The following is a 25126-nucleotide window of genomic DNA, read 5'->3' on the forward strand; positions in this document are numbered from 1 at the left end:
GATATTTTCACCTCAAATTTTAAAAAAACACTCATTGCCAGTAGCTTTCCTGTTGTTGCATTAGTAATATGACGGGTTTATTAATTTTGTGAAGTTAAATTAGTAATAAGTGGGTAGTGGTATACTGATAAGTTAAATTATAAAAAATAGGTGAGTGTCACGTATTTAAAAAAATATATAAATAGTTTAAATTTAAAACTGTTAAATAAGTGGTCAATTTTGAACATAAAGGTGGATGACAAGGGTATTTTGGAGCCAGTAGGTGGTGGGAAGGGTATTTTGGAGCCAATAGGTAGACGGAGGGTAATTTTGTACCATTTTCAATACTTCGAATGTATTTTAGGTCCTTTTTCAAAATATTTATGATCAGTGTTGAACCAAAACAAGGCTTAAATTTTAATATAAACCAATTCACGTTATAACCTAAGGTCTAAACCATTTAGATCCCCCGTAAATAAACAATTTGCACATGGTAAGAATCGAATCAAAATGATCTATTATATACGGTTTTAACTCTTACATCCATTGTTCCAAGAAGTTAGTTTTCACAGCTTGAACATATAATTTTCTGAACACATGACAATAATTTTACTAGTTACGTCAAGATTATGGCCTTCAACCTAATATATATATAAGTTATGAAAATTTTTGATGTATTATAATATACAAGATAAAATAAAATTACTAATACATAAATAATTAAACTCTGCATAACTAATCTCTATATAAAATAATATATAATTTTTTCTTATAACTAATATAATTACTAATATTTACTAGGTTTAAGTATAAGAGTATTAAAATCACTTATGAATTTAGCGTGAATTATTAGTTGCATTCTTGAACTATCTTCAATCTTAAAAATATTCTTATACTTGATTAAGTAATTTTAAATACACCATCAAACAATTAAAGTCACATGATATAATTAGCGGTCTTAAACTCTTGTATGAGGATGTAACTCTTAATTAAAAAAAGAAATGTTGAGAACCCTAAATTTAAGGAGAATTTAGAGATGTATTTCATCCATATGGTAAAATCAATAGTGTATTTAAATTCAGTTAGTCAAGAAGACAGATTCTTTTAAGGGTGCCAACTGTTTGAAAATAAAACTAATAATTCGTGCTAAATTTAAAAGCGTTTTCAATATTTCTTTCTAAACTAATACTTAAAAAGAATATCGTTATATGGTCTTATAATAAGAATTATTAATTTTCTTTAATATCAATTTCTTTATTCATTTATGTTATAAAAATTACTCTCATCTTGAAGCTTCATTAGGAATCAAGGACAAAAACAAAACTTATTTTCTTAGATTAATAATAATAGTAATAATTGACCAAAAATTTAACTTTATAATAAATTTATTTAATTTTGGATATTATTACATGACAAATTTGACCATTTTTTTTTAAAGCCAAAATAACTTAACCCCACCCNACACTTCTTATACCTTTAGCCATTTTTCAATCTCTCTCTCTTCACGAGATTTATTTAATTGAAAAATGGCTACGGGAGCTGCCGGCGACGGACTATTCCGAGGAGTATTAGACGGATGTATTTCCGGTCACGATATGGGGATTCAACAGAGACCGTACCACCGGAACTGCAGCTGTAAACTTCATAAATCTCGTGGAAATTGCTCTCATTCTTCTCGTTGTACCAACGTATCTTACCCAATTCGAAGATCGTGGAGCGAAAGCTGTTTATCGTTGGCCGCCGGCGCTTACGCCGGTGCCTCCGGTCATTCATCGACGTGCTCTTCCCCGGCTTCCGGCGTCGGCGGGTCGGATCTCACCGGAAAGAAGAGCTTGGTTCGTTCTACTAGTGATGAATATGACGACGTCGTTTTGTTTAAGGTTTGATTGAAATTATTTTTTGAATTAATATGATTAATTCATAAAGTACAAAATTATTGTAAACAATGATTCAAAAACAATTGTTTATTTATTTATTTATTTATTTGATTTGGGGTTTTCGTGTTCATATATTAGAATTATGAAGGGAAAAAAAAAGATATTGGACAAATTTTTCTTTTCTTTTATGTTTTTTATTTTATTCTCATGCAAAAAATTCATTTTTTAGGAGTATTATTTTTTCTAATTCAAAATTTAAAATTGATAGAATTTATAACTATATACGAACTATTGGTATTAAATTCATTGTACCTTTAAAATTAAAGGTTCCAAATAATATTTATCAAAATTACAACAACGTTTCACTTGTATTTTTATTTAATATCGAAGATATTGAATTCAGATAAATACATACGAAAATATTAAATCACGTTTTAACTTATTATATTGTTAAATAATAATATTAGCACCTTATTGATTATTACCTTTTGCCCTTTAACATTTAATACATATTATTGTCTTTGTTTTTTTATTTATGTTTGTATAAGGTATATAGTTCTTTTCGTGTTTATTATTAGTGTTTTTATTTTATGAGTATTATGTAAAGTTATATTATTATCCCGTTGAGCTAAATTGTTGGAAAAACTATATATTTATTTTATGAGAATTTTCTTATTAGTTAAATCGAAAATCAAATCGTAAAGGACCATAAACTGATTAAAAAATATGTTATGGTGTTAGTTACATTATTATCATTATCATGTTGAGCTAAGTTGTTGTAAAAGCCATATAATTATTTTATAAGTATTTTTTTATTGACTAAACTGAAAATCAATTCGTAAAGGATAAAAAATTGATTTATATATGTATATTATATATATATATATATATAAAATTATCTCTAAACAACAATATTTAAACTAAATAAGCACAATTAAATATTAAGATTTTGCACAGATAACCCTACCCACTAGGGTGTGCATTAATCGATTCGTTCGATTCAATTTTATATGTTATCGAATTTGTTATCAATTTTTAGTTTTTAAATATGCTAAATCAATAATTAAATTAATAACATCTATCTATCTATCTCTCTCTCTCTCTCTCTCTCTCTCTATATATATATATATATATATATATTATTGATTTAGCATAGTTAAAAACTAAAAATTGATAAACAAATTCGATAACACATAAAATTGAATCGAACGAATCGATTAATGCACACCCTGGTGGGTAGGGTTATCTGTGCAGAATCTCAATATTTAATTGTGCTTATTTAGTTTAAATATTGTTGTTTAGAGATAATTTTAATTAATTTCACCTAATTTTTAAATCAAGATCTAATCTAATACAACTTACAAGCTGTATTTTACAAAAAAATTAAGAACACAGGTTGTATTGAAAGTAGCACAGCACATGTGAGCACTAACTTTTGAGTTGGTATTACAAAAAATGGTCGGTCCCTAATATTAATTGTTTTGACTAATTCAATTTATTTCAAAAATATTTTATGTTTTTGTTTTTGAAAAAAAAAAGAAAATCTTTTACTTTTTTAAATTGATTGTTTTAGGATCGGAGCTATGTGGTTGTCAGGATATTTAATTGGACATCATCTTTTGTCGGAGAAAAATATTGTATACAGAAATAAAATGATATATCGAATAATTTAATAACATATTTTGAATACGCTTAATTCATTACATGTACAAATTTTGAAATCAACAAAAAGAACTTCCTTTGGAAAATAAACTTTTATAATGAAATGTTTGAATATTATTTGTGAAATTTCTACTCCATTGTTAAAGTAAAATGATGATTAAGTGAAACAATTGATGATGGTATTAAAGATCATTTAAATATCTTCGTATGATCATTACAATAAACCATGCTTTTGTCCCAAATACTTTAGCACAGGATATATGAATTTTTATTGTTTTGTTTAAGCTTTAACTTATGCTATTAGTATTACAAATAAAAATGAATTAAGTTAATGTATTAATACCTAAAAAATAGATTTATTTTTTTTTTGATAAAGTAGTGTTTTGCAATGCCTCTTAACTTTTTTAATGACGATTTGGTGTCTCTATAGATTAACATAAGATTAAATTATTTCAAGAGGCCTTTTCTTTTTCATGCTTTTTGCATTTTTTATGACGAATACAATCATTTTTAATTTCATCATAACATTTGCATCTCTATAATTTAAGAAAGAACAATATTTTCATTGAGAAAATTATTTTTTTAGGCTTGATGACAATTCAAAGCGAATTATTATTGAATTTAGAATGTTTAAAATAACCTTTCTTTTTTATATTTCTCTTTGCGAGACCACAAAAATATATATAACAATCAGAGGCAGAGGCAGAATATTTAATAAAGGGTTTATAATCTGTAGAAATAGATAGCCGAAGGGGTTCGACATCTACTATATATACATATAAACTTATTTTAACCGTATATAAATAATATAATTTTTCGCCAAAGGGGATTCAGAACCCCGTTAATGCAATATAGTTCCACCTTGAACTCTTAAATTGTTTTTTTTGAAGAATCTAACAAGGTCAATGAATTTCAATTACTAAATAATTATAAATAATAAACAAATGTACAAAATTAATCGTGTAACGTTAATATTCAATAAGTTTAGTGTGAGGAATATAAGAAACATTGATGCAATCAAAAGCAAAGTTCAAACCTCTTCTAAATATTGAATTTAAACTAAATAAGTTTATTTTTTTGTCCCTTAATATAAAAAAAAAATAGAAATGATCAAATCAAGATATCAAGATTTTTTAAAATTATTAACAATTTCATTTTAGGAAAAACTTATTATTTTTAAAAATTATTGACAAATGACAACTCGATATAAAGATGATCTTATAATCCATTTATTAACTATGCTCAAGAAATTTGAAAAATTTTCTTTTAATTAAGGATTAAATAATTAAACATGTTTTTTCACACACATTTTCACTATTTCAAAAAGTCAAATTTGTTCAACTTCTTATTATCTTTAGAGCTTCATTGAACTACCTTTGATATTTCAAATGCCAATTTGTTTATCAATTGGACAATGACATTTTCTTTATATAATCATGATGTTCGGATCCTCTTTCATTGATTAATTATATAAATTTTTATCACTTTTATTTAATAATACGTATCAAGTAATTTCATCTTAGACTATACATCTTTAAATGCTGAAATAATTATATATGCATAAGATAAAATACCTTTTTGAAACAAATAAGAATTAATTATTTTGAGATCGTCACTAGACGTCTTAATTAAGAGTTTAATAATTCAACAAAGTTTAACTAAATCATAAGCAACATATATTCAAGATTGATTTAAGTCAAAAATTAAGTTAATAAAATGAATATATATATATATATATATTCATTTGCTTATCGGTTTTTTGTTTTCACAGACTAATTAAAGAGTCGTTTCCTTTTGATTAGGGATAAAAAAATGTGACTTGAAACATCATAACTTAATTTTAAATGACGACTCTATTCTTTTTAGAAATTAAATAATTCTTTTTCAATGCTATCACTTTAATTGAAAAATCGCGATGAAAGGTAGATATAATGTTGTAAATTTGGGTTCAAGTATATTGATATACTTGATTTAAGGTACGGTATATATAGAGTTGGTAGCCACAAAAATAGGAGGGGTTTTTATTTTTTGTATCTATTATATGAATTATGCAAATTATCTAATTATATTTTTTAATATTACAAAAGATATATACATAATAATCTCTTCATTTCGAACATAAGTCTTTCTTCTTCTTTTTCTTTGTCGAAAAATTTGAGATGATTATAAGACAATTATCATATATCTATAATTTTATGGAAAAAAAATTTCACAAAAAGTGATTAATTGTTCCATCAATCAAATATGGTTCATTTTCTACGTCTTAAATTTTAATTAATAAGGATCTTTATCGTTTCTTTTGCTTGAAACCCCCCAATCTATACGTGAAATCTTAACTACACACTCTAACTTTTATATTGTTCTATTAGAAGAAACAGGCATCTAAATGTGTAGGGTATATATATATATATATAGCATAAACATGGATGAAACTTAGCATAATCATAAGGTCTGGAGAAAACATTAACACTGAGTTCCATTTCAAACCATGGTGTTATGCTGTAAATAAGAGCCAAACAGAACATAAAAAATATTTTAGAAACTGAGGAGTGAAGTTCAACTGAACTTGAGGATATTGATTCATGGAGAAGTAAAGCAAGCCAACATGCTAAAAGACCATGATTTACTAAAACGAAACAGATGCTGGAATCGCTTAGCCAGATGATGTTTTCCTGTTTGAACTAATATCCGAAAGAATATAGAAGCCAAGGACCAGTACAACAGGCAAACAAACTTTACCTTCACACTACTCTCTTTCTATTTGAATGGTTACGTGGCTAATGTTATATTCCCTTCTAATATAATCGATAACCTGATCCAGCACCATGTCAGCATCAGCATCAGGTTCAATCTTGACATGGCAAGCCAAGAGTACTTTCCCGACTGTAATCGCCCAAATATGCAATTCATGGATTGCAACAACCTCTTCCATCTCACAAAGTCCCTTCTCAAGCCTTGTTGCGTCAATTTCTCTAGGTGTGCTCTCCATTAATACTTCAAGAATACTCCGAATCATCCTAATGGTTGTGGCAAGAACAATGACAGAGAAAATGAGAGTGCAGATGAGATCAATGATTTTCCATTCTGGTTTATACCATATGATAGCTCCTCCAATCATGACGCCTATGCTCTGAATTGAATCTCCTAATACATGAAGATAAGCCCCCTGGACATTTATATTCCGCTGCTTCTTTTTCTTTTCACCTTCACCCTCACAGGAATCCTTAAGTAGAGGCACAGTGTTATCAGCGTCGTGTGCATGGATGTGTTGATCTCGGTTTGAAGGTCCCTCATTATGGTGATGGTGTCGGCTAACACTAATTCCATGTATATGTTTATGCTCGCCGTGGGCATGTTCATGATCACCGTGGCTATGAGCATGCTCTTCATGACTATGACTGTGTTCGTGGCCGTGGTCATGACCGTGGCTGTGTCCATGGCCGTGGCCGTGATCATGACCTAGCAAGAGTGCCATGATGAGGTTCACTCCTAATCCAAATGCAGACACCACAAACATGAGGAAACCTTGAACTTCACCTGTATCATGTATAAGTCGAGCAATGGCTTCATAAACAAGGATCCCAGCTAGAAGCCATATCATTTGGATAGAAACTAGTGCCCCAAGTATCTCAATTCTAAAAAACCCATAGGACTGGCGTGGATTAGCCTCCCATCCTGATGCCCAGAGTGAAAACAAGGATATTGCAAAAGCTGCAACATCTGACAATAGATGAGCCGCATCCGTCAAAATTGCAAGACTGTTGGCTTTAATACCTCCGACAACCTCGACAGCCATAAAAATGATGCATAGGACAACTGCAATGAACAGTTTCCTCATAGATGCTGATCTCTCCTGTGCATCCTTAGACATGGTGTTAACATCTGAGAATCCACACGGTGCTGAACCACAGATTTTAGTCCCCTTCTCTTGAACTGTTATGTCAACACTCACCTCAATTACTTGTCCATGTTCCAGATTCTGCGTATCCATCTGGAAAAACAGATTTATAAAATTGTCACTCAATAACAAGATAAATGAGTCTAACTATCTAAATGTGTCCCACATGAGTCATTGGCTCATTCTAAATCATGATAAGCCCAGATAGAGTTAGTAGTACTCCGTCTTTATACATAAAACGACAAGCAGAACAACAAATGCGCAGCTCGAACAAATTAATCAGCGTCACTAGCTAGGAGGAAGCAACTATAAACATGGATCTAGATATTTCAAATGACAAGCGGTAGATTTGTTTCAGTAATACAAGTGATAGACTGGAGGCACTCGAAAATTCCTCTGCTGAGTTCTATTAAAATCTGAACATGCTACATCTCATCGACTATGTCAACAAAAAGAAAGTTAATAACGAAGGTAATCAGTCCTCAACTTATGGCATTCATCTAGTTGGAGCAATCTACAACAAAGAACATTTTCATAAGTAAAGTGTGTGGCTAAACTTCCACAGAGAAAAGCACATGCACTTAGATACTGCATAGATTCATTAAAATCTCGCAGCTCCAGAATCGTTAATCAAAATAAACAGCAGTGGAGCTAAACACTTTCCAAACTAAAACCAGACTCAAACTTAGTTCAGTCCCAATAAGTCTGAACTGAAACAACTACAAATATAGATTTCAGCAGCAGCAGTGCAAAATTTCATTCACATCAACTGCATGAGCCTTCTACTCGAGAGCTGTAACAATTCTCAACTCCATTAAGTTTAAATCTAAAAGCAAAAATTTAATATTTCGTACCATATCTAACCACAAATAAGCAGCCTAAGGGAACTCTTCAATCACAGTAAGGAATTCCTTAATCAATGAAGTTTCCACTGAAAAACAGCAACACCTCGATGGCATTTATCTTTACAAACTGAAGTCTAGCTCAAGTTGAACTCTCAATTAACAGCAAGCACCCAAGAGACCAAAACCACTCCCTGTTTGGAATTCAATTCCAGAACAAGTTCCTCACTGTCGAAATAATTGTCGAAAATTACAGGTCAAATCAAAGAAGCCAAATTCTAATTCCCAATAACAAGAACCAGTAAAACTTTCAGTTCACAACTCAGTAAAAGACAACTCAAAACTTGATAACTAAGAGCTGATAACACAAAACAAGATGAAGCATTAACACAGAATTCGCTAGTGTTTGGTCATAGTATGTCCTAAACACTAGCTAAGACCAGGTTTTGGGTTTCTGAGACTTCCGCTCGAAAAATTTCAAGTTTCAAGTTTCAACTTCAAAATCTAACGAAGAAGCAATCAAAGGGGGGAATTGATGCACATACCTTAACCCCTATAAGTATGTCCTATACACCAGCAAGAAAAGCCTACAGACTGAAAAAGACTTCAGATATATAACTCTGCATATGTATATGTAAATACACTGAAAATCATGATATTTTATCAACCCAATGTTTAAAGTACATTCAGAAATAAGCACACATCATTAAAAACAAAGATAGGACCAAAAGTAAGGCTAAAAGAAAAGCTGACACAATGATTAACAAAATAACTTTAAACAATTCTCCCAATGCAGTATAAACAAACACAAAAATCCAAAAGCCAGTAAGCAATCCACCTAAAAAGTGCATCATACATATCTTAATCAACCCAAGATTCAATTACTCCAACAACAACAACATATCCAATGAAATCCCACAAAATCGAATACACCAAATCAAAGTAGATATGAGCAAAAAGAAAATGGCAACAAACAAACAGTAACAACAATGCAATTATCGAAACACAATAAACATCAGACACGATAACAAGATTCAATTACACAAGTAAAGAGTCAGACCTTACCCCCTGCCTAATGGAGCGGCTGTTTCCAGACACCCTTAACTCGAGTACAACAAATCAAAGTAGTTACAAAAAGTGCTAATGACAATGAAGAAAACACAGCAACTAATAAGAAAACATAGCAACAACAATGCAATAACTGAAACACCATAAACATAAACAACAGATGGTAACAAGATTCAATCACAACAACAAGAAGAAAGAGAAAACTAAACAACCCTCTAAACAGAAAACAAAATTGAAGGGGTACCTTACAAATCTGAGCTGAGATTTCAAAAGGGTATTATAAAGATTGGATTTTTAACCGACCCAAATCATCAAATTCACCAAATTTAGCTTATGGTGGCTTATGCTATATAGGCTGTAGGCATAATATGGGGTATATACCCTATATAAGAAGGGAGAAAAAGGGGAAGAGATAAAAAGGGAATCAGAGAGATGCAAAAAACAAAAATCCAACTGTATATATTGGGACGGCCACAATGGATTTTGGGGAAGATTCTTTCTTGGGTTTTGTATACGAACTTGATTATATTTTTGACCAAAATTGAAGTGGGATTTTTTTGGATGTGAAAGAAAAAAAAAGACAAAAATAGTTCGGTTTTATATCGAAATTAGTTTTTCTATCTAATAAGTATACGTGTAATTGTATTATATATATACATTTCAAATTATGTGAGACGCACTTGTCCTATATGACAATTATTACATGAGATGCGTGTGTGTCCTATTTAGCGTGTAAGGTGAACGTGTCATGTAATTGCGTAAGCATTGCGTGTTTTACCTTGCAAGATGCGTGAGGTGTACGTAGTTTACATGAGATTTGGTATGTGTTTATTTGTATAATTTTATTATAATTTAAATACTTAATTAGATGAACACAAAGTTAAAGTACATAAATATGAGATAAAGCCTAATTAAACATACTTTTGTGTATATATATTTTATTTTTTAAAAAGAAAAATCCAAAAATATTTTTAAAGCTCTCATAAAATGTTAAAAATTGCCAAATAAAAATGGCAAATATTATTAACTTAGATTCTAGTTTTAGAAATGAACCATAATTTAAAAAGTAAAAAATTTACACATTCAATGTAAAATTTTCGGGGAAATGGTTTGAAATCTTTTTTAACTTTGATCGAAATTATTGTTACGATACCAAATTTTATAGATGACCTTTAACGCTCCTGAACTGTTTAGTAATGTATTTTAAAGATATATATGTACCCACGTGAATATAATACTATTTATAATTATGCAATATTCTTTTATGTCCATTTCTATATTATTTTAAAACTAATCATCCTATTTAATTTAATTAAAGATAATCAAACTGCTCTATCATACCAAAATAGACAACTGCTTTTGCATAAAAACTTTTTTTATTAAATAATTAATACTTTACTTTCACTAATCACCTTATTAAATTTTATTTAAAATAATCAAATTGTCTTATTATGCCACACAACAGACATGTTAATTTGCTGCCTGCTTTGACATGAAAATTTTACATATATACTTTATTATATCTTGGAATAAAAAATACTTCCATCGTCATCCTATGAGATTACAAATGTCTTAAAGAGTTAACTATCTACATTTCTAGTAATGTGTGCCACATAAAAATAATTCCTCAACCTAAGCGTTTTCAACTAAAATTCATTAGAACTTGACCTTTGACGGTGATAAAATCTTGACATATTGTCACTGAAAGTTATGAGTAATTTTTAGTAGCGATTAAGGCTACAACAATCATTTGCTAGAAAAAAATTATTATTTTAATTTAAAAAAATGACAATTAATTTTCAGTTAGCAATCATATTTTCTAAAATAAATAACTTGCACCATCAATATTAAAAATGTACAATATTATTACAAAAATCATCAGAATTAATTTTTGATTCAAATCTCCTACTACATAATGCATCATTATCCATTTTATACATTTACAGGAAATAAAAACAAAAGATATAGTGTCTTCAAACTCCTCCTTAATCGATATCATTTTTTATTTTTTAAAAACAATGAAGAAAAAAACAAAAAATAAATAAGAATTTCATGTTAAAAAATCTTTAGTGACGATATTCTGGACACATCATTAAAAATTTAAGTTATTAATTTTTGAGGATATTTATGATCTCTTAGGATAACAGCGCGAATATTTTTTATTCCAAAATATAACAAAGAATATTAATAATATATTTTACATACGTCAAGGGCAATTTTAATCCTTTTCCTAAAAAAATTTATAGGAATTAAACAAAATTTACTGTTTATCAATATATAATTTCAAAAGTGGTTTGAAATTAGTGTTTAGTTCATATTTAAACTTTAAATTGAAAGTTGAACTTCTTTTTTTTAATTAATTTTTATTCAGTATTTGGTATTTACAATTCAACTAAATTTGAATTTGTATCAATAAATTTCATATCAAGATTACAAAGGTCCTAATAAATGTGATTTCATGTCCAAAAATAATTTAATTCCTATACCTCTTGATTAAAAGTAAATAAATATAATATGTTTATCGTTTCAAAATAAATAAATATAATGTACTTATCATTCCATCATAATTCGTATAGCATGTTGGTCTGTTAGGAAATTTGAAGGCATTTATTACAATATCTTGAAAGATTTGTTAACTTCTGCCTTTTTTTTGAGAAATTAAAAGACCTTATAAATCATAAATGTACTTGTCCCTTTCAAATTATCTATTGTTATTTATTAGAATAGTCATTTAAATTCGCGTTCTTCACATTTCTTAAATAAAATAATTATATGTACACTATATCAAAATTAATTAATATCAGCAATTAATTTTTAATTAATGTTAAAAATTATTATTTTTAGCAGTAATTATCACTCTTTGTATATGTTTCTAAAATCTTTAGTGACATTGGCTCTAACGGCACTTAACTAATGTCGAAAATGACTTTAACACTCTTTATTAATGTTAATGCCATTAAAAATTATTCTAATTGTAGTGATATAAGGATATTAAAAGAAATATATGACTTATTAAAGAGAGATATAATTAAATATAAGATACTTAAAATGAGATAAAGTGACCTTCATAACATATAAGATGTGAATATCTAGATTAAGATGATTCGAACATGTTTACATACGCCTCAATATGAAAGATTAGCGTTTAAGGGGTTTAGGAGAAGTATTAAGGTAAGGTGCTCAAGCAGGACATGACAAACCTTCAATTTATTGATGACATGACTCTATTTTCGATATTTTCTTTTACTTTATCAGAAATGGCTCAAGCATATTAGTGACCTAAAACAAAAATCAAACAGGCCTTAAACTTGAATTGTTAATAACTTTTATATTTCTTATAGTTTTCAATTGTTATTATAACCATTTTTGTTAAATTATTTTTCATAAGATATAGTAGTCCAAATTAAATATGTCAAATTTCTTCTATTATTTTCTTCATTTTTCATGAAAAGTTGATTTTTTCTATAAACAGTATTCAATATTTGCTAAAAATAATAACTTATAACCAAATGAAACTCCTTAAATTTGAGAGCTTAAAACACGTATCTTTTTTTAACATTATCGAATCAGTACTTTATTAATGTACTATTTTTGTTATTTATATATTACTTTGTCTTTTTACTTCTTCTATTACCTATATCTTCTTAAATAGTTGTATTCTACTTTCATTGAGCAGTGTGTCTTTCGATAACATACTCTTATTTCATACAACAAAGAATATTCCTTAATATTTTATACTATATTTTCATTTAAATTGTTTAATGAAGATAATCTAAACCAGTAACATTCTTAAAAATTATATTGATTCTAATTTTTGTACTTAAAAAAGAGGTACACATTTAAGATTTTCATTACTATTTTCAATAATTGAATGTGTGTATGTCATCAATGTTAAGATGACAATAAGCAATAACTTTCCACCTATCATTGTCATGGAGTAATTATGTCAAATTTATTGAATTACACTTTTTATTTTCATTTTTTTTATAAAAAGGAAAAATTATCTCCATTCAAAAAAAGAAATATATTAATTAGAAAAAAACTTTTAACTACTTTAGGGTGTGCTTGATAAAAAAGAATTCTTAAAAAAATTATTATTTAAGAGTATTTATATGTTATCTAGTAAAATATCATAAAAGTGAGATAAGATAAAAGATATTATTTCAAAAATATTTATATGTTATTTATTAAAATATTATCTAGCAGAATACTTATTAATTATTTACGATCAACTTTTCAAATAAATATTATTTTTTTTAAAAAAAATGATGGACATTTATAACGTGAACTCCATGTGTTTTTTTTTCTTGTGGCAGACAACGATAACGTGTACTCCAAATGTTAAAAGATTTCCCTCTGCCTACCCATTACGTCTGAAAATATTTTCTTGAAAAATAAGTAGATTTTTTATTTATTTTTATTAAAAATATTATTGAAAAAATATTTATATATTCTTTAATTAAATATGGGATGAAATAAAATGGTAAGTGAGAATTTTAAGATATTCAAAAATTATATAAAAAATACTATAAATTATAATTTTTTGTATATTAATATAATAAAAAATACATAATTTTAGTCTAAATTTTTATAGTTTGATTCTAAAAAAAAATCATGTCAATTAAAAGTAGACCGAGAAATTATATTAATATGTTGCCCTGCTTTGACATGAAAACTCCCTGTTATTAGATAGTTAATTAATCTGTAACCACTTGGATTTTAGTGACATTATCATTAAGTTTTCTATTTTTGTTTGTAAGTCAATTATTTTATCAAAAATATATACAAAATAATCAAATTATCTTTCTATATCATAGCTAACATTTTTATATATTGATATGTTAGCTTACAATTCCCTTTTATTAGAGCAATTAATCTGTAACCAATTGAATTTTTGTAACATTATTATTATAACATCTATTTTGTTTTTAAACTAATCATCTTATTTAATTATTATTTAAGATAATCAAACTGCTCTTTTATACCAAAACAGGCATGTTAACCTGCTGCTTTTTCATAAAAACTTTTTTTATTATATAATTAATACTTTGCTTTCAACTAATCACCTTATTTAATTTTATTTTAAGTGATCAAATTATCTTATTATGCTACACCAGACATGTTAACCTGCTACTTGCTTTGACATAAAAACTCCCACTTACTAATAAATTTTGCAATTAGAATTATTGTTTATGTAAGTGTGAAGAATTTTTTTAATTAATTAGTGGTGACACATTTTGTTTGTAAGTTGTTGACTAGTATAGCATATCAATTCTCTAAAGGTTGAAACTTTTTTTTTTCTTTTTGGGATAAGTACTTTTTTAAATTCTTTTATCTCAAAATTTTGGATTCAATTGTTAGTAGATAAAAGGTTATTTTTATTAGAGAATTTCTCAATTTAATTCAGCGAACAGTGTGTTCATCAATTAATTAGAATTTCGAGTTTTATGATTGATACTATGGAGCGGATAATAAATCTCCTATCTTTAATTCATGATGTACTCAACTTTGATTTATCAGTAATTAATCAAAATGCTTGATTAAAAAAAAAAATATGATATCCCTCTCCTATGTTATATTGAACTAATAAAAAAAGGTTATATTTAGCTATGTGAAGATAGGTCGACTGTAGAATTCTAATTTTAATATTTTTTCGTAATTATATAAATATAATAGATCTTTCACCTTTAATTCATAATGTACTCAATTTTAATTTATCAGTAACTAATCAAAATGCTTGATTAAAATAAAACATATGATATACTCTCCTATGTTATATTGAACTAATAAAAAAAAGTTATATTTAGCTATGTGAAGATAGGTCGACAGTAGAATTCTAATTTTAATGTTTTTTCGTAATTATATATATATACATATATATATATATATGTATGTATGTATATATATATTTTTTTAATAGAGAGTGCTAAAATATTTATTGGCATTATTTGACATTGAATTTAATATCGGCAACATTAAATCGTTATAGTATTTAGGAATATTTATAAATAATATTAATTACCGTTAAAAATATATCTCCAATAATTATTAAATTATTAGTGTCAATAATTATCGCTAAAAAATATTTTTGATACAGTATCTAAGTCCCATGCACCCAATTGCTTGCATGTGAACACCTGGCAAGTTGAAAAGTTTGTGTAAAATTGTAATACTAGTAAACTTAAATCAATAATTGACATGTTCAATTATTGATGACTCCCATTTAACCAGTCTATTTACTATTTAGTGGTAATATATTCCAAAATAAAAACAAATAATCAATCAAAAAAAAATAAATCAAACATGACATCCCAACTACTTCTTTACTTTTAAGTCATATAAATAAAAATATTCTACTATAGATTTTACAATTAGAATATTGTTCATATAGTGTGAAGACATTTTTATAAGTGGTGACACATTTTGTTTGTAAGTTTTTTACTAGTATAGCATACCAATTATTTAAACATGGAAACTTGAATTTGAATATATATCTAATCTGCCATTAAGTATTTATTTAATTAAATTAATTATAGTTTTGAATTTTTAAAATTATGAATCCAATTATATATCGTCATATAAAATAGGAGGAAAGGAGTAAATTATTCACAATGGCTTTAAGATATTTCTCCTAATACTACTAATAACATAATACTTATCAATTATGCTAATTGCATTATGTGATAAGTATTTTTTTTTATTTTTAGCGTAAAATTTAAATTTAATTAAATTTTAAAAAGAAAAAAAAATTCTGGTATACAAGTCAAACTAGTGTACTGAAATGGGTCAAAGTAGAAATAAAACACATAATACAAAATATGCTTATGGAAAACAACAACTGACACATTGGAAAGTCCTTTGAGACATTGGGGCCTTGGTCTCATGCAATAATCACGAAGGAGCCAAATGTCTATTTAGTTCATTGAACAAGAAAAAAATATGCGTCTAGGGTGATGAATTTAGAATTTTTATTTCGAGAGTTTGAAAAATAAAAAAATATAGTGTTAAGAATTTAAATATGAAATTTAAAAGTAAATTTTGAATCTGCTAAATTGCTGCGAGTGTCTTGTCTTGTGTCGGGGAATTAGAAAAGATATAATATATAAATGTCTGTTAACTTTTCGTGCGTATATAATGCATGTAAGATGTAAATAATTGTCATATAGAACATTAAGTAGGATACATGTGTTTACTTGTTTAATTCTATACAAATTTAAGTAACTGTTTGTGCGCACATAAAGTTAGAGAACATAAATGTCAAATGAGGTCGTTAAAGGACATATTTATGTGTTATTCATAAAAAAATATTTATATATACATTATAACTTTTTGTCTAAGAAAGATCTGTGAACACCCTTTTGATCCCGTAGATCTTCTTTTGCGTGACAAGCGAGTAGGAGTTTACTCACATGCAGTTGAAAAGTTTGAAAGCAGAGCCGGAGTTGTGATAGAGGACGGGTTGAAAACAATGCATATTTTTATGTATTTGACTAGCGAATGTAATTTGCAACTTCCCAATTACTTATGGAAGGAAAACAAACATGCATATCACTTAAATATGGTATGGAGCAGGGGCGGACCTAGCAAACCCCCTCGACCAAAAAATTACGTTGTGTGTTTAAGATATTTTAAAGAATTTTTATGTTTATATAATGATTTCGAACCTCTTGAATGTAAGATTATAGATTGACTTAGTAGTTGAGGAGTTCAAAATTAACCTTGTGGTTCAAAGATCAAATCTTAGATGCTCTTTTTTTCGAAGATCAAATATTAGATACTATTTTTTTTCCCGAACCTTCTTAATAAAAATCCTTGGCTCAATTTTAACTAACCCGACTCTAACACAAATTCAGTACCTACCCTGACCCAAACTAAAGAAAAATTGGGGGCCCAAAACTGTCACTATTACATAAAAATTAGTACAAGATTCCAAACTAGCCACTTCTTTATATTTGACACGTTATAAAAGTGTTTGGTCCGAATCGATAGATGTTGAACAAATTAACTGATAAAATTATTATTATGAACAAAAATTTATTCAAGCTATCATTCTTGTATGATTATCTTCATTTAGGATAATATTTTTGGTGCAGAAAATCTCTGATTGAGAGTCTCATGGGCACACACTTGACACAAGATTGAATGTATCTGGAAAAAAATAACTATCGTTGGACATGTGAATACAATCTCGTATGGATAGCTAAAAAAAATTATTTTTTAAATATAAAATGTAGGATATTCTTGAAAATGTCAGGGCTTTCAACAAAATTGTGTTGGTTTCGTCTAAAGCAGACAATATATACATATCATATCATGGTAAGAGTATTTCTAAATCGCTTTTAGCAAAATAATCGATATCAGAGCCAATATAATGGTTCAATAAGATAAGTATAGAATTTAACGAAGTAATGGGGTGGAACACGACTTACTGTCTTTGCCATCAATAAACATGTGAAACTTAGTTCGACAGAAAAATTAATTAAGAATTAATATCACATCACGTTAAAAATATGATTAACATGCCATTCTTTTTTTTTTAAAGGCTCTCTAGGACATGGAATTGCTTGTGAAACATAGTTTAATTTATTACAACATGTTTCTTAGTTGTGGGGGTGATAGTTTGATTTTGTAATTTCAAATATATATTTCATTAAACATGATATCCACCAACAAAAAATAAAAATTATTTTTTTTTTAAAAAAAAAGGAAAAACCAAACACCAGAATCTGCCAGAAAATCCATGGTGGCACTTTCAAAAATATTATTCTCTAGGTAGGTATTATTTCTTTCCTTATTCTATGTACTTTGGTAATACTATATAATAAAACTTAATTAGGGAGAATTAATTATTGAAGCATATAAGATTGTGATTTTATTGACTATATATCAACTTGACAATTCAATTGTATGATCCCATCTATACATAATTTCTCTTTAAGTATGTAACTCGATGTATAAAACTTCTCGCATCGTGAAAAAAAAACTAATTTTAAAATTAATATTTTAATATAAGATTTAGCGCGTTCACAACTAGAATCCGCAATATATATATATATTTGTCATCAAATATTGGTTAACCAAACTGAAGGAAGTGGGTGAGGGGTTTGTAATATGCTTCCCTGGCTAGCCACATAAACCAAGAAATAAATATCTTCTATTTTTTATAATATGGATTTAAGTTTAAATTATAGACATCGATAACAAAATTATTTTATCTAATTTATAATAGCAAGTCAGTAATTTTTTTTTTATAAAGTTAGTAAATATTGGTAATTGTTTTATAATATGATTTGATTGTATAAATAAGTTTTACATTGTCAATATTAAAATGTATATAAATTAATCCCTTTTATTACAATTTATTCTTAATAGAATAAATACCTTTTTATTTTTTAAGAAGAAACAGCCAGCATTTTTGGACTAGCTGTATACATATTTTTTGCTTTACAGAAAAATCTAGCTTTATATTATAAAGTTTAATTATAATAAATAAATCAACCATATACATTCCTTTCTTCAAAATAACATTCCCCACGTTAAGTATTAAATAATATCTATATTATTCTAACAGACGTGCCATATTTTTTTCAAAAAAAAAAATTGTTCAAGAAAAAAATACTATCTTTTTATATCTAAAAAGTAATTTAATTATGAAATAAAATCTCAATTTGTATTTCCTGTGTTGATTTATAGATATAAAAAATGTCTAATATTGATTTTAGATTATAATATTCATTTTCTTTTCCTTCTTATACTCTAAATGTACAATTAAACATTATCACATAATTAAAAAACGTGAGGGTAAAAGTATTAAAAAAACATCTTTATAAGAATTCAGATTCCAATTTCAATCGAGCTAAAACTTTAAAAAAATATTCGATAATCTCTTTCCATCTATCCAAGCTAGGAGTGGATTTAGGATAACTTCGAATTCATCTAAACCTAGTATAACGGAGGATAAATTTAAATCCATAATTTAAAATAGATTCAATGCTTACCACTTAAAAGATCGAACTCATAAAACATAAATCTTGAATCCATTTCTGATCCAAAACTTAATAAAATAAATTATTCGATATTTATATTAATACAAAATAACAATAGAAAATAGAGCACTAATTGATCTGAACGTAACGATTATAATAAAAATAAAATAGTATCTTAATTACATCCTTTAGTAACCATTGATGGAGCCAATGTTAGGCTAACTTCCACATAAAGTTGGCCAATTAGACATCAAAATTTGACTAAAATGAAAAGAATTCTACAAATTCGACAACTCATTAGTCTAGACTTTTCTTGAATTATTTTATGTACTAGTAACATATATTAAAAGAAAAATATACATCTACAAATCATAATATTCCACTTTATATATATGCCACAACTTATAATTAGACAACAAATACATCAAACGACAAGATCAAATTCGCTCTTCGAGAAACTATTTATTTCATATTTTTTCTTTATTTCATATTTGCGAAAATAATTTTTTTTTCGATTCCTATCTCTCTCTCTCGAATAAATAGGGTTAACGAATTAAAGAGAGATCAATTAATATGGCAGCCCAAAAGATGGTGTTCGAGTGTTTATTTGATGCAAGTTTATCAACATTTGGTAATATGGAACAAAGACCATATCATCGTAATTGTAATTGTGCACTCCACAAGTTGAAGGGAAAAAATTCAACTTCTTGTTTTTCGAAGAATATTATTTCATTTCCGAAGAAGCAATATAAGACAACTATTTTTGTAACTCCAACAACAAATGAGCTCAATGTGAAGAAATTTTGATATATGAAGAGGGTTTCGATATACATGGATTAGTTATATATAGGTATACAATTTTGAGAGCAACATTCTTTTAGGTTATTACAATTGTCATTTCTCATTTTTAGACCTTCTAATAAGGTTGATTTTGTAAGGTGATCAATTAATTAATAGTTATTATTTCAAAAATTAACTTGAATTTCTTCAACACCCCCTTCTAGTCGTTGATTCGAGAACAACCCCACCCTATATCTTAGAAACACACTTGAATCGTAACAGAGATCTCAAATGTGCATAGTGATTTCATACCTGAGTTCTTTCGCGAATCTCTTTCTCATGCCAAGACTCAAATCGTTCTGTTACGAACAGAGGAAACATAGGCAGTGTCACCTCTCCTCAGTTTGCACTGCAAATGTAATCCAATGTAAGATTTCAAAAACCTCGATCACAACATCAGATTTGATTCATTCAATAGTAAAAACACAGTCTTGAGAGCAAAGTGTTGCTATGTAACTCTTTTTTCGTTTAACTATCAAATGACAGATGATAGTACAAACACTTTGTTTCTTATTTTTCACCTAGCATAAGAGAAAGAGATCACGAGGGAGAACGAACCTCAACTTCATCTCGTACTCCAGCTTCCTCCACTCTCTCGCGCTACGCTGCATCATCAATTGTTCAATCTTTTCCCCGACCTCCCTGTCATAAAAAGAGAGATAGTTGTTATTAAAAAAGACGATATATTAAGAAGTTTTGAACCCATGGATCAGTAGTATATTACCTATATTTGGAAGAATGAGCTGCAAAGTGTCTCCCATGAATACGAGAATGTGACCTAATTGGTTACGGAGTCATATATCAGCTCCTCCTTGTCCCAATCTATGTTTATTGGACTCATCAAAAAAGTGAGGCAACAATTTTGAAGAGTCCGAGCAACATAGGTCCCAATGCTATGTCACCTTTATACAACAGACGAAATCCATAAATGACTTTTCTTCTAAAACATAACCTTATAAGCCCATAGTCATTTGGTGTTTTTCCGTTTGCGTTAGATGTATCCCATAAGCTAGCGAGAGGCAACAAGAATAAATAAATAGAAGCAGATAAAGATATACCTTTTGGAAGGTAGAAAAGAATCTAGTTCCCATGACATCCCATCATCACTCGTGTTGGATTCTCCATAAGTAGTATCCCTTGACATTTTTGAAAAATCCGAGTAACATAGATCATCACGTAAGGGAATCAAGTGAGCTGTGGGGTAGCCAGAGCAACATACAGCGAATCCCAAGAAGTTATCAGGTACATACCAATTTTCAGGCAAATCGACTGATACACTGTTATCCATTCCCCGATGGTGGAACCAACTTGGGATTTGCTGCAACGAAATCTCATACCCACCAAGCACAATGCTAAACACTCTTTGTGACAAGGAAGCGATAGGGTGGAAATTCCAGTTCCCTCATCACATTTTCTAGCATGTAAATCTCCGACTCCACTATCGTGTTTCCAAGGAATTTTGGAAATTTTTCTAAACTAGAGCAATCGTGTAGACACAAGTACCGAAGAGAATCAATGCACAGACCTGGAAGTCTCTTAAGCTGTATACAATTAGTTAATATTAATGTATGGAGGTTTCTGAGAAATCCTACGGAACGATGAACCTCTTTCAAGATTTATACAATCCGACAGATCCAAACTCTCCAAATTCCGCATCTCCATCAAATCTGGCAACTCTTTAAGCCTCTTGCAATATGATAAGTCCAAGGATTGAAGAACACCAAGTTGGCCTATGCTTCGAGGCAAATGCTTAAAGTAACACATTTAGCTCCATCAAACCTTTCAACTTACAAATGCTGCTCGGAAGAGCTACAAGGTTTTCCAGAGAACTCAAATCTACTGAATAGATGATGGTAGTTCCCTTATCCCAGAACGTTTCACCTTAATTTCTAACCCCGGCTTCATTCTTCCGAGGATTTCTGGAAATTCCTCTAAACTAGATGAACAAGTCCTTTAGGTTCAAAATTTTCTGGCAATGATTCCCAAAAATATCCATGCCAAATCAAACCAACACAAGCTGTTGGGCAGGTACTCAATGGAGTCATCACTTGCTAATGCAAACTGTTCATCAGGTACAAAATGATCATCAACTCTGCGAAATCTTCAGCATCCCAAAGTCTGCTTTGTTTTCCCGAATCTTTTTGCATTTTCACCACATATCTGCCCATATCTTGAATTAAGTCATGCAATTCAATCCCACCATTTTTGGAAATGAACACAAGAAATTTGTCAATCAGGACATCCAATCCGTATCCAGCTCCAAAATCACAACTTTAATGCTGATTGAACAATTCCATAGATTCATGATCAGGTAGTGTAGGAACTTCGTATATTGCAACATCGTCTATTTCTAGTTGTTACAACAACTCTGCTTCCATTACCAAACCATCCAAGATCACCTGCTAAATACTCCAAATGATCACTATGATCTATGTCATCAAGAATGATGACGAAAGATTGTGCGAAATCTGTACCTTCCCGGAGTACTTATTGTGGACATAGTCATATTTTCGTCTTAACAGCTCAGATTGAAGGGTATTTTGTAAAGAATGCAGGTGACTCTTTGTTGCATTTTCTTTAACATCCTCGAGAAAACAAGCAGCTTCAAATTGATAAGATAAAGAGTATCAAAGATGGCTTTTGCTATTGTTGTTTTACCAACTCCGCCTATTCCCCATATCCCTACCATACGAACATCATCTATTTCTATCTTAAGTAGGTACTTAACTTTCTCTAAATAACATTTATTCCCACAACATCTTGCAAACAAGATGAATAAGTAATCTTGCAAGAGATGTAATTAACAATCTGCTGAATATTCTCGGATTCAATCCTAAGAAAATTGATTGTGGAATATGTGAGTGAAGTCAAGTATTCGTAAGTATTTCATATTGTCGATGTTCATTAGGATATAAAATAGGAAAATTCTCCTTGTAAATGTTTTTCGAGTATCTTCACCTCTGAAACTTAGAAAGACATCGTACTTCCATCGAGGACAGCACTGTGAAGATGATGCCATGGGATTCAGTTAATTTGTCTAAAAAGAAAAATAAATTGTATGGTTTCTTTTTCTTCTATAGCAACTCATTAGTTTCAATTTTCTACCTAATTTGTTTAAGACCACAATATTAATTTTTTTTTTGTAATAATCCTAGTCGCGCACCTCACAATATAACAACAGGTATCAGATAACTTTTTCTTTTATGGTAGTGTTTGAATCAGCTTTCGCATACCTTGACTAATTCCATAGATACCTACTTCAAATAATAGATACCGGATAACTCTGTCTACTAAGGCTAGGAGAGACGGAGGAAAAATCACTACGTCTCCTCCGAGTTTTGAACTTGAGACCCATGATTCTCAACCACTTCATTAAAAACTGTGTCTTGGTGCAAAATATCTTTTACTTTCCTAAACTATGTCTCAAGTAAAAAATAGGTTAAATAAATTGAAACAGATTGTTTGAAGAAATGAAAGTTATTTCAGCGAAGAAGCTGGAAAAGTTATGCTTTTGGAGAAGAAAATCAAAAAATTGATAACTATCATTTTCATTTCATGTGGTTTGTTTGTTGTAAGGATCATGAAGTGAATGTATGTAAGGATCAAACGGACTCAATGTATGAATTGAATGTTTGTTGATTTAGTACTTATGGAGTCTAAATACAAAACCGAAAAGACATGACTTTGTCAATAACAGATTCTCATATTCTCTTCTCCATCCTCTCCGCGCAATAATTCATTAGTCACGAGTGTACAACATACGACGTTGAGCTTACCAAATAGTTCCTGATAGATTTTGGCGATTTCCTGGTTAGATGCTTTTAGCAAAGGACTGAGTGTTCTGCTTTTAATGTCACAAAATGGACTACTATTATGTTTGTTACTGTCACAAAATGCAAGGAAATATGTACACACATACTTTGTAAGATTATTCAAATTCATCTGTCACTTTCATCAGATCTGTTTATTTTTCATTTCGTTGGTTTCTCCGTTTTTAAGAAAACAAGTTTTCTTGTTTTCATCTCTTTTGCGTTCTTCTGATCCTTCTTTGCCTTTAAGACAATGTATGATCTATGTTTGAGTAAAAGAGAAAATGTAAAAATAAAGATATACAGAACAAAGTGGCACATACTGTTTGTATCATTCTTACTAACAGTTTCGAGAGAAGTTTTAAACAAAGAATTCACAGTTATAGGGACAGTTTCGAGGAATCCAAATGGTTTTGTAACATGTTTGCTACTGTTCTTTAAAATATATGTTAGAACTAATACCAGAAAACAGTCGAGATGGAAAAGCCACGTCCATACCAGTATATATATATAAGACAGTAAAATAATATAAGTATCTTACATAAAACGAACACGCATAAATAAGTACATATAAAGAACAAAACAGCATGTGCAGACATAATAAGCAAAGACTGCAGCCAAGACAAAAATAGATCATAGGAAAAAACGCTAGTTTCATTGATAGTACGGTAATAACATGATGCACAAGAACTTATTTTCACCCTTGATGCTATCAAATTCCCTAAGCTGGGCACAGAACTCAGTACTTACTATGTCTATATAAATCCTCAAACACATATACAGAATTTTAAGAACGATAACACTTACTTCATACGAAACCACATTGCATCAGTAAAGAAAGAGGAGTGAGAAGAGAATGGCCACTGTAGCAGCTGAAATGATGCTTCAGTGTGTCTTTGACGGGAGCTTGTCGATGTCAGACATGAATATCGAGAGACGACCTTACCATAAAAACTGCAGTTGTGCATTGCACAAGCAGAAAGGGGAGAATACAACCACTTGTGTCCATGGTAGGAATGTATCATTCCCCAAAGGCAAAACCAGAAAGATATGACTTTGTCAATAGCAGATTCTCGATTCTCTTCTCCATCCTCTTCGTGCAATAATTCATCAGTCACCGATTTAGCAAGTAGTTGATAGATTTTGGCAAAGTGCAGCTCTCCGA

At 29.1% G+C, this 25126-nt stretch overlaps 2 protein-coding genes and 1 long non-coding RNA gene across 7 annotated transcripts; 1 reads left to right on the forward strand and 2 right to left on the reverse strand.

Annotated features, from left to right (window-relative positions):
• Window positions 1-1463: 1463 nt before the first annotated feature.
• Window positions 1464-2024, forward strand: LOC107025371. The gene has a single exon (XM_015226162.2). It carries the CDS (start codon window positions 1506-1508, stop codon window positions 1863-1865), a length of 360 nt encoding a protein of 119 aa, XP_015081648.1. The 5' UTR covers window positions 1464-1505; the 3' UTR covers window positions 1866-2024.
• A 3952-nt stretch (window positions 2025-5976) lies between these two features.
• On the reverse strand, window positions 5977-9954 carry LOC107026237 (metal tolerance protein 1-like). Of its 5 annotated transcripts, XM_015227136.2 has the most exons (4): window positions 9571-9833; window positions 8804-8852; window positions 8271-8486; window positions 5977-7509 (listed from the first exon to the last, which is right to left on the reverse strand). In XM_015227136.2, the coding sequence occupies exons 3-4, from the start codon at window positions 8271-8273 to the stop codon at window positions 6265-6267; spliced, it is 1248 nt and encodes a 415-aa protein (XP_015082622.1). In that variant the 5' UTR covers window positions 8274-8486; window positions 8804-8852; window positions 9571-9833; the 3' UTR covers window positions 5977-6264. The 5 variants fall into 5 exon arrangements, with proteins under 5 accessions (XP_015082622.1, XP_015082623.1, XP_015082625.1 ...); XM_015227137.2 differs by lacking the exon at window positions 8804-8852; XM_015227139.2 differs by lacking the exon at window positions 8271-8486.
• Window positions 9955-19698: 9744 nt separating this feature from the next.
• Window positions 19699-21131, reverse strand: LOC114077843. Its single transcript, XR_003579115.1, has 3 exons — window positions 20877-21131; window positions 20711-20794; window positions 19699-20501 (listed from the first exon to the last, which is right to left on the reverse strand). It is a non-coding gene; the product is annotated as an uncharacterized LOC114077843 (long non-coding RNA).
• Between the last annotated feature and the right edge of the window lie 3995 nt (window positions 21132-25126).

Source organism: Solanum pennellii, chromosome 7, assembly GCF_001406875.1.
Source record: "Solanum pennellii chromosome 7, SPENNV200".
In the NCBI taxonomy this organism is placed as follows: domain Eukaryota; kingdom Viridiplantae; phylum Streptophyta; class Magnoliopsida; order Solanales; family Solanaceae; genus Solanum; species Solanum pennellii.

Bases quoted from the DNA above. Each gene is read 5' to 3' on its own strand.
- LOC107025371 (XM_015226162.2), top strand. From the start codon at position 1,506: ATGGCTACGGGAGCTGCCGGCGACGGACTATTCCGAGGAGTATTAGAC.